The sequence below is a fragment of the Drosophila persimilis genome, unplaced genomic scaffold, assembly GCF_003286085.1.
Source record: "Drosophila persimilis strain 14011-0111.01,24,50 unplaced genomic scaffold, DperRS2 tig00001776-arrow-arrow-pilon, whole genome shotgun sequence".
NCBI classification, from domain to species: domain Eukaryota; kingdom Metazoa; phylum Arthropoda; class Insecta; order Diptera; family Drosophilidae; genus Drosophila; species Drosophila persimilis.
The window spans coordinates 25,033-35,982 of NW_020825569.1; the positions used below are offsets into that span (position 1 = coordinate 25,033).

Genomic DNA, 10,950 nt, shown 5'->3' on the forward strand with positions numbered 1-10,950 from the left:
TGTAAAGACATTGCGTTGCATACCGGCCGACCATCTGTGGGCAATGGCGGTCGATGACACGCCTACTCGAACGGCGCAGGTCCGGCCGCCCAAGTGTAATGGATGTGTGTGTGTGTGTGTGTCTGAATGGCTGGCGGTAGGTATTTTGAGAGCCCTTTTTTAATCGTATGTGTGGCTGATGGATTTTTCCTTTTCCAGGACCATAGGGCACTCTGAATGCCATGGCACTGGATCCGGCCACCAACTAAGGACGATGGCGATGGCATAACTCGAACGGCCCAGGTCCGGCCGCCCAAGTGTAATGGATGTGTGTGTGTGTGTGTGTCTGAATGGCTGGCGGTAGGTATTTTGAGAGCCCTTTTTTAATCGTATGTGTGGCTGATGGATTTTTCCTTTTCCAGGACCATAGGGCACTCTGAATGCCATGGCACTGGATCCGGCCACCAACTAAGGACGATGGCGATGGCATAACTCGAACGGCCCAGGTCCGGCCGCCCAAGTGTAATGGATGTTTGTGTGTGTGTGTCTGAATGGCTGGCGGTAAGTATTTTGAGCGCCCTTTTTAATCGTATGTGTGGCTGATGGATTTTTCCTTTTCCAGGACCATAGGGCACTCTGAATGCCATGGCACTGGATCCGGCCACCAGCTAAGGACGATGGCGGACACGACACACATCTACTCGAACGGCACAGGTCCGGCCGCCCAAGTGTAATGGATGTTTGTGTGTGTGTTGATGTTTTATTTAATTGCTTTGATGGCGGCAGCGTCCGTTGTTAATTTTTGTTGTGGCATGCGGTTGATATGCATTTGTCATTTAATCCATTGCAGTGGCAGAGATGTGTCCAATTAGTACACAGCGTTCCAGGATATCTGGTTGTCAAGATGGTACCTCATGTTGCGGGCGTAGGCCTTAATGTCATCCATGGAGTCGTCATCTGTCCACATCTCATCGTCATCATTTTCTTCATCCGTTTCAGGATCCGTCTCTGGAATGGCGGCTGGCATTGGCCCTGACGTTTTTTGTGGTGGCTGTGGAGCTGGGGCAACCACTGCTGCTGCTGCCATTGTTGGTGGATTTTCCGATGTCACTGGAACTGCTGGAGTTGCCGTCACTGCCTGGGATTGGATGAGCGAGGTGAGTAGTGACATCATCGCTTCCAGCCTCTTTTCCAATCGCGTCATCCTCTGCGTATTCTCCAACAGTGCCTGGCTGCAGGATCCCTCGCAAGATTGGCGTTTCGGCTGCATCTTCTGCCGGGAGCGGTTGTTGGCAAGCTGCTGCTGCTGCTGTCGCTGTTGTTGTTCGCGCTGCGGCTGCTGTTGCAGCTGCTGTAGCTGCTGCTGCTGTTGTGCCTGGGAACGGCTCAATGGCTGCTCTGGACGTCGTCGCCCAGTGCGTGGGCCAGAGGCAGCAGGCGTCTGTTTTTTTGTATGTATTGGCTGCTGCTGCTTCTGCTTCTGCTGATGTTGTTGTCCTCTTCGTCGCCCAGGAGAGGAGACATTGAGTGGCGTCCATGCTGCCTGCTGCTGCTGTCCGCGCCAGGGATTGGCTGGCGTTTGAGCTTGCTGTTGCTGCTGCTGTCGGCGCCCTGGATGTGCTGGTGTTGTTCTTGCTGGTGGTGGCTGCTGCTCTGGCAATGGCTGCAGAAGCGAGCTGCGCTTGCGACGCAACTCCTGCATGGCCACTCGGTGGGACAGAAGGCGGCCCCTTGCTGCCTTGAATGCCGGACATCCCTTGTAGGCGCTGATGTGGGCGCCCTGGCAATTGGCGCATTTAGGGGCGTCTGCCCTTGGCTTGGCACATGCCGTGGACGCGTGGGCACCCGCACACTTCATACAGACGAATGAACGCCTGCAGTAGGTGCGGGTGTGCCCGAATGCCTGACATCTGTGGCACTGGGCTGGGTCCACCGGCTTGGCCTGCCTCTCAACGGTCACCAACTGGTTGCCCAGCTGGGTTAATTGGAGGACATCGTGGTGGCTTTCATCCGGCTTGGGGGCTATCTCCAACTCGAACTGGTCGAGCGGCTGTCCATCGCTTTGCTGAACAACGGAAATGTACAATACGTAGATGAGTAGATGACTTAGACCTCCGTCGACCGTGCGTTCTCATCGGAGCGTGAGGCCTTCCTCTCCCTTCCAGGGATTCGACCCGTGACCACGGCTCCTCCTCCTACTCCTGCTCCTCCGCCTCCCTGCTGCTGTAGCGCCTGCGCCTGAGCCTGCGCTTGGGCCTGGGCTTGCGCCTGGGCTTGCATTTGTGCCTGTTGCTGAAGCATTTGCTGCTGCTGCATCATGTAGGCGGCCTGCGACTGCTGCACAAAGTTGGCATGCGTGTACGCCTGCATTCCGGGCGCTGCATACACATTGTTGGGCGTGGCAATCGCCGCCGTTGGCGGCATGTTGAAACGCATCTTGGCAGCCGCCGCTGCATTGGCGGCAGCTGCAATGGCCGCCGCATTCTCCCGCGAGGCGCTGGACGTGGTGGTCGACTGGAAGGAGATGCTCATGCCGCTGTCCAGGGAGCCGACGCTGCCTCGTCGCTGGGGCTTCTCGTTGCCAACTGGAAGGAGACTCGGAATAAGACAAACGCTCTCACATATCAAAATTTGAGTCTGAGAACTCACATTGCTCGTGCATGTCCAGGAGACTGTTGCTGAGCGCACTGCGCTTCAGCTGCTGCGTGGAGTCGGCCGAGTTGCCAGCTGCCTGCTCGCCGGCTGCCTGGGAGCCGCCGCCGGGCTGGGAGCCATAGGGACAGGGACTCACCTCCACATCGGCCACGCCACTATCGCGGTTCTCTGCGTTCTCTGCCCGGTTGCGCGCCGACTTCTGGCGCTCCAGCTCTGCCTCGATGCGCAGCGATTCCATTTCGTCCATCTCGCTGATGGACTCCTTGAGATCCTCGGCAAACTTGCAGCGGTCGTGCTCGTTGCGGGCATTGAAGGTGATCAGGATCTTACCGTCGACCTTCTGCGACAGCTGGATGCAGAACGGATAGTTGGGCATGTCCAGCAGGGTCACCACCGTGCCGCAGAGCGGGAAGCTGTTGCGGAACGTGTACGTCACGGAGGTCTTCTTCTTGCTGAATATCTTGGTGATGACCAGCAGGTCGTTGAAGAGGAACACCTCGCGCTGGTGGACGCCCGGCCGCTCCTTCTTGTTCACGTCGGGTATCTCGTACAGGCGGCAATAGCAGACCAGCCGCCGGTGGGGCAGCGCCAGATTCGGCTTCTTGCCGACAATGGTGGCCTGCACCTTCATCACCTGGGTGACGTGGTCGCTGCCCGGCTTGAACTCGTCCGACTTGACGCGCTCATAGATGCCGCTCAGCATGTCCTTGTCAATGTCGTGGCAATCGTCGATGCCTCGCAGATTCTTGATGAAGTCCTCGACGCGCATGCGCCTTTCCGGCTTCAGATTGGGCGTGTGCAGATCCGTATTGAGCATAATGATGGCAAATGCCAGCACAAAGATCTGTAAACAAATATAAATCGGATTAGTAGGCGAACCTCCAAGGAGGGGAGGGGAGGGGAGACTCTACCGTATCGGATGATCTTAGGCGCCCCACAATGTCCGCATTGCACTCGCAGTAGCGCTGCGAGAAGATCTCCATCAGCCGCTCAATCTTCTGCGCCTCCCCGGGCATCCGGAAGTAGGCCTGGAACTTGCGCAGGGCCACGTCCACCTGGCGGCCGGACAGGTCCAGCTCCATGGCGAAGCAGCTGAGCACGGCCATGTTGAACTGGTTCTGCAGATTGCCCAGATACTCGCCGATCATCTGGCGGGAGAGGCCCTTGCGCGTGATCAGGAAACGAGCCACGCCCTGTGGCGTGTTCTCGAGGAAGCCCCTGCGGATGAGATAGGTGATGCCCTTCTCCGGCTTCTTGTTGAACAGATTGAGGCCCACGCCGTACTGCCGCTTGCGTATGGTCTCCGACATCTTGTAGTTCTGGGCCACGCCCGCGGCGGAGGCCGCTGCCTGCAGCTGCTGCTGCTCGTGCTGCTGCTGGTGTGCGACGAGACGGCATGATCGTCCGTCGGCGGTACTCCGCCCGCCGCTGTGGCCGCTGCCACGGCCGCCTGCATCTGTGCGGCATAAGCTCCGGGCCCAGCAGCAGCTATGGCTGCTCCGGAGACCACAACGGCTCCACCTCCACCTCCGCTGGGCACCGAGAACGATACCGAGTCGGCCGAGTGCGTGGAGAACTGCTGGGAGCTGTTCAGGGCCGTGCCACGCTTCCACGTGTGGGGGGAGTTGCTGCGGTCCGATCCGAGGTCGCTGTTCATGTTCCGCTCCGCCGAGGTGACGCTCGAGTCTGAGCCGGAACTCTGGACGGAGGTCAGGCTGCCGTTCTCCGCCGTCTTGCAGAGCCCGTTGGTCCGCAGCAGCGACGGGGGCGGCGGTGTCTGGCGCTGCAGCAGCAGCAGCTGGCTCTGCTGCTGTGCCGTGATCGAAGAGGTGCGCTTGGGCACCTCCGGCGGAACCTTCTTGCAGCTGCCGCTGCCACTGCCGCTGCCGCTGCCCGTGCTGCCGCTGCAGCTGGGAGTGGGCGTGGTGCTGCCGCCCTTGGGGCGCATGTAGATCTGTGCCGCCGAGTAGTAGGGCGTGTGGGGGCTGTGCCCGCTGGCGTTCACCCACGAGGCGTTCAGCGAGACGTCCGCGGAGCTGGCGTAGCTCAGGTCGTGCGGGGAGCCGTGGTAGCTGGTGTAGTAGACGGCTCCCTGGGCATTGTAGTAATGCGGCTCGGCCGCGTGCAGCAGATTCACATGCGGATGGGAGGCCATTCCGCCAGCGGTGGCTGTGGATCCCGAAATGGAAACGGGAGAGGCGCCTGCAAAAAGACAGAGGAGTTGGATTAAGCAAAGGATCCACAAGCAGGGGGAGAGAGTGATTCCTTACCCGATTGACTACGTGGTATGGGACTGCAGTCCAGCTGTCGTCGCTCCCGCATCGACAGAGAGCGCGACTTTTGATTGCCAGAATGCCCAGAGTGTGCAATGGAGGAGGGGATCTGGCGTTTAATAGAGCTCTTAGTCCAGCTGCCACCTGCCTCCTGTACTGCTTTCAATCTCCTCCGTAGATACGTATCTATGCTTTGTCACAGAGCTAACAACTATGCTATGCTATTGATTGTTGATTGATTGAGGCAAAACAAACAGAGATCTAAACTGGAATTTTTAACAGCAGAATTTCCGTCTTTAAACGGAAGGGACATCGCCAAAATATCACCAAAGGGTCGTATCTATTCTATTAATCTGTTCCCGATTCCCTTTCAAGACACTCAATGCCTCCAAACGAGACTTATATCTTTGGGTAATCCCATAAAGAAGAGGCTCCCCAATCGTGTCCATGGTTTTCCCTTTGAGAGAGGCAATACTTACGCTGACTGTGCCCGTCCGCGCTTGAGGTCATCTCCGCCATTGCGGATCGAGTTCTTCTTGTGCATTCCCTGGTGCTGGTGCTGCTGCTGCTGGTGCTGCTGCATCTGTTGCAGCTGCTGGTGTTGCATGATCACGCTGCCGGCTCCCATGCCAGTGCCCACGCCGCTGCCGGCAATGACCACCGCTCCGCCGTGGCCGTGATGGTGTGCATGGTGCTGTCCGTGCTGTCCCCCGTGGAGCATGTGGTGGTGCTGGTGGTAGGCCGAAGATCCTCCCGCTGTCGCCGAGGTCACCTGCATGTAGTGTCCCGCAGCGGCCTGGTGCAGGTGCTGCTGCTGCTGCTGTTGCTGCTGGAGCTGCTGCTGATGCTTATGGCACGTGGGGTACTGCTGGAGCTGGTAGATCATCTGGGGATGGTGCTGCTGCGTGGGGTAGTTGATGGCGGCGGCGGCGTTGTGGGCGCCGGGCGCATAGTGGTTCTGCAGGTAGACATAGCCCCCAACGCTGCCGCTGTCGGTGGTGGAGGCTGTGCTGAAGCCGGCCGGCGGCGCCCCAGCCAGATCGTACTGTGTGGAGCCGCTGCGTTCGATGCTCTTTTGGGGAAAGCTGCAAAAGGAGAGAGAATCGACGGATTAGCCATAGAAATTCGTAAATATATCTATCCGGGAGAGAACTTTCGTTTTCTGGGTCAGATATGGGGTCATGGGCTGTGGGGCTGTGGGGCTGTTTGGCGGTTCCTACCTTTCGCCAATTATAAAACCCGATATGCAAATAATCATCGTATCGTATCGGGGGAGAAGAGAAGACTGATATATGGGCTATTTATGCCTGGCAGCCTGCTGGCAGAAGTCGTCTGCCACGAGTTTGGGAGTAGTCGCACATTCAACACACAATAACAAAAAACACCAAAAACCAAACACCAAAAACAGTTAGAGAGACGACAAATGAGAGCCAGTCACAAGATCCGCGCGATAGATCGATTCTAATTAACATACGCGACGCGAATGCGAGTGGCAATCGAAATGATATTCAAATTGGGTGCCGGAGTGTCGGGAGTGCCGGAGAGGAAGCGGAAGATATATGCAGATACGCTTTTGGGCCCTGGAGCTGGGGCAAGGGCACGTCCGATCTTAAAGGCGTTCGCGTTTGAACTAAACCGAGCGCTCGGCCACTGCTCGACAAAGTTCCAGTCGCAGTCGCAGGCGCAGGCGCAGCGTCGGCGTTGGCGTTGGCGTTGGCGTTGGCGTTCTCTTCCTCTCTTCGGGCAGAAGAAGAAACGTGTTTCGCATGGCTCATTAAATACACAGATACACACGAGGGGAGGGGGGACACAGGCACAGATACAGATACACCGAAATGCATCTGTTTTGTTTGAATCTACTCGTATTCGTATTCGTGTTCGTGTTCGTATTCATTGTTCGCGTGTACCCGTAAAAGAACAATTGTTGTGCTGTGCTGCTGCTACCCTTAAAAGAGACAAAACATTCAGAAAAAAATAAAGAAATCCTAAGCGTAAAAGGATCCATTATTGAAAGGAGACAGAGGACAGACGACAGAGGGAGAGAGAGAGGTGCAAAGTGAAGGAAATGGAAATGGAAATGATTAGCCAACGATGACAAACTTATTGATCAGGATAGCTAGCAGCAGCCTGCAAGGAGACGCACACAGGATGCAACAATTGGAGAGGGAACCCTCCAGGGAGATGGAAATGGAGAGAGACTTCCCCACATCCGAATTTCAGCTGAGAAATTAACAGATCAACACCTGATTGATTGGAGTTATTGGTCACTGGAGAAGCAAATTAAGGAAAAAGGAACAACTATTATTATATTGGAGAAAAATGCTTATTCCAAGCTTACTTTAATCCCAAAACTAATGCTTAAGGCACATGGAAATGTTGTGGATTTACACACCGTCAAAGTTTCTAGCGGAAGAGCCCGAGGCGAGGACAGCCAGAGCCAGTCTCGTAGGAAGCCTGGTCTTTCCAGGTGATGGAAATATGCACAACAAACCGCAGGACCACATCCTGTTCTGTTCTGAATCAAATCAAATCAAAGCCTCCTCTACTTAAGCGCCTCAACGGCTATACTTAAAGCCCCAAAGAGACTCTGCACTGCTTCTGTACTTAACCGCATTTCAAGGCCATGCAAACAGGGAATCTAAGATTCAATATTTCCGATTAGGGACCTGCAAATTGTATCGAACTGCTGCCGAACGGGCGTTTTCTTCCTCAAACAGGGAGAGGTTTTCAATCATCTACAAAGGATAGATACTGCAGACACTTTCCCATCAAAATACCTTCCCCAAAACATATCAGAAATATCGTAAGTATTCGCTCCCCGCGTTTCATCGTTTACTGATTTACCATGAAATCGGGAATTCGATTTGCATGCTGATCCTCTGATCCTCCGATAATTCATTATCCACGTATTCGCTTCGTATAGCTTCTAGAAAAACGAAAATCCTCTCCTGAAATCTGTAACATTTCCACGATATATTTCTATACGTGAGTAGGGGATGGATTGGAGGGGATGTCGAGGTCACGGCCGGTGGGGATTCTTTGGTTCCGTGCTCATTCGGTAACTTGGGGGGGTTCGTTTGACCGCGTCTCGACTCCTACTACATAAACTTTAAAATGTTAGAATCCCGTGACTCTACAGGGAGCGAACTCCGAAAACAACACTATGCCTATTCCGAGCATAACGGACATTACACGGCACAATCATAGGGCGTACCCGAAAGTACCAGGGGCTTTCGTCGGCGTGTTCCAAAATCTCGCGGGCGTGAGGTCTTGCGATGGAAGTCGACCCACACGATTCTATACCCACCCTTCCATGATTTCCAGGGGTGCGAAGGTTCTGGAAATCCCTAATATTCTTACCCTACCCCATTAGGTCACCCTGTCCCTAGGAAAATTATAAGTCTACTCCATGTTCATTGCTAATACAATTCAATATATTCCGTGGTACTTCATCATCGACATGTTGCTTCAATCAAAACTAACAAACCAAATTTCACTTCTTAACATAACGCTAGTCTTGCACTACAATCAGCAGGCAACTCAAGAAAAAATTTAATGGAATGGAAAAAAAATAGGAGGCTTAATCCCTAAAAAAAATTTTATAGCTATAGGGATATATAAATGGTGGAGTATAATTAGATAAGATAGGAATATAATATAAGATATTAAAATAAGTAAATTAGGTATGTATAAAGGAAAAAAATTAAAAATAAAAAAAAATATTCAAAAGCAGCAGGGGTCATACCAGCGATCAGCAATGGTGAGCCAAAACGAAATTTAATTTAACATTATAAATTTATTTAATTTTTTTTTTCTGGGTTGAGGAGATTTTTTTTCTATGTTGGTTAGTGTATTGCTTGGCTACGTTTCCATGCATTAAAAGAATGCAGGGAATGCGAGCAATGCAAGCTTAGCAGCATTGGCACCGAAGAGACCGAAAAGCTTCGAGCGTGTGGAACGCAAGCGTTGCGCTCTCTTATCAGCAGCGGCTGGCCGCTGCGCATGCGTTTTAGATTGGAACGAAGACAGGCGCAAAGGAGAAAATTAAAATTGGGTCACTTACGGCTTGCATACAGTGGTCCCTCGCTGAAAGGCGCCTTTCGTTGTGGAGCTGTGGAGACCCGGTTAGTGTGTACCCAAATCGGAGGGGGATTGGGAAATAGGGGGGGGGGGGGGGGGGGGGGGTATGAAAAGGTTTTTTTTTTTTGTCTGTTATTTTATGATTACATCGTTCAGTCTCCAACCCGCAAAAATAAATTCCGTTTTGGGAACTGGCACATTCACGCCTAGCGAGGTAGGACTGTACCTCAGAGTTAAAGAATATAAGTGCTTAAAGAACAAGAAAAATTACAATTAAAACTACACTATGCTACAAAATCTCGGTCCGGATCCGTGGCGGCGTCTTCTAGGCCGTCGCAGACAGCGAGTTAGCGGCGCATAGGGAGGGGGGGGTAATCACGATGCCCTCGATGCCCTCTATGCGCGTACGTTAGATATGGCGCAAGGGTCAGGGCCGGTGGAGGTTATGTCGCCGGGCAGGTGGATGCTTCAACGACTCCAAAAGGGGGAAAAAAATCGCGGCCCCACACCAAGGTCGACTCCGAAGAGTACTCCCGTCAAGGGTGGGAGTTTGGTGTGGGTGGGGGCAGAACTTTGGGAGAGCCGGGTGGCTACCGCTCGGGGCCAGGGCCCTATGGGCGAAACAGAACCAAAACCACGAGGCTCAGAAAAAAATCTAAATTTTCCCTACAGGGCACTTTTACATACCGGTTTTTTCCGGGCTTTTCCACGGAGACACGAGTGGTGGGTTCTCCTGGCCGAGTTGTGGGACGCACGGGTTTGCACCAAGAACAACACTTGCTGGCGAGGCGAGGCAAATATGCACTTTTCGCCAGGGTATTTTCTTGCCAGTTTTCTCGGCGCACGGTTATTAATTGTCGCCCGATTTTTGCGGCGCGCCCACCGGGTGGGACTTTCCCGTTCCGTTTTATTTATTTTCGGATTGTCTTTGTGGCACTTATTTGGGTTGTACTTTCTTACTTTTCTTTTATTTTGGGATTACACGTGGTCGATTGAGTTATATATTTTTTTACCGAAGCGGAGATAGCCACCGGCTGCACAGATTCACATTTTCAAAAGAGAACGTTCTGGGGCTTTTGCACTGCTTAAATACGAGCTTACCGATCTTAAAGCTCGGCTTCGAAAGCTCCGTTGCGATGCGCTGCACAGCACTTACGGCAGCTCAGCTCAGCTGTTCCCTACCTCGAGCTTGCTTGCACCCACCCCAACTATACTATGCCCTGCAGCGCTAATTGGCCCAAGGTTATTGCATGCGATATCCGAGCACCATAGCGATAACCTATTTTGAATCGGTATTGTCCAACCGCAACCGTTACACCACCCGATAATATGCCACCGTTAGACGGAATATTAGCGGGAATCAGGATCGAATGTCTTTCGCATGAAAGGTTCCTATTTCTCGGCCCTGCAGATTTTCCAGGAGGTAGAAACAATTACCCAGTTTTTTCCGCACGCGACATTTCAGAAATTTAGGAGCCAATTTGGCATTAAAATTTTGCGTGAATTTGCTCAAGGAAAAATTTCGGTGAAATACTTCCTGACCTTCTCGGAACGACACAGGCTTGGCTCGTAAATTGTATTGAGCCACGTTGCGCTCATACGCTTTCTTAATATTGCCCTGTATATCTTTTCGAATTAGAGCTAAATTGTCTGACCTAGCTACCGGGACAATGGGTTCTTCCAGCAAGTCTAAATCCTTCAGAAGCTTATAGTCCGTCCCATGAGTGAGCATATCTAAGCCAAACAGGGCTCGATATGGTGAACAACCTAAGGACTGATGTAGTGACGATCGCAGCGAACAAGATATACTTGAGAGATGCTGATCCCAGTATGTCTGATCCTGCTGAAGATATGCTCGCACGGCAGCTAACAATGAACGATTTACTCGTTCCGCCGCATTACTTTGGGGAGAGTATAGTGCCGTGTACATATGTTTAATTCCCAGCTGTGTCAAGAATGCGTT

At 52.9% G+C, this 10,950-nt stretch overlaps 1 protein-coding gene across 1 annotated transcript; it reads right to left on the bottom strand.

The window, feature by feature from the left end:
• Positions 1-2,015: 2,015 nt before the first annotated feature.
• Positions 2,016-6,172, bottom strand: LOC6604504. Its single transcript, XM_026994288.1, is given in 7 exon segments — positions 2,016-2,564; positions 2,629-3,478; positions 3,546-4,015; positions 4,018-4,836; positions 4,905-5,101; positions 5,387-5,992; positions 6,128-6,172. Coding segments are annotated over 7 exon segments (3,459 nt in total). The 5' UTR covers positions 6,166-6,172; the 3' UTR covers positions 2,016-2,085.
• Between the last annotated feature and the right edge of the window lie 4,778 nt (positions 6,173-10,950).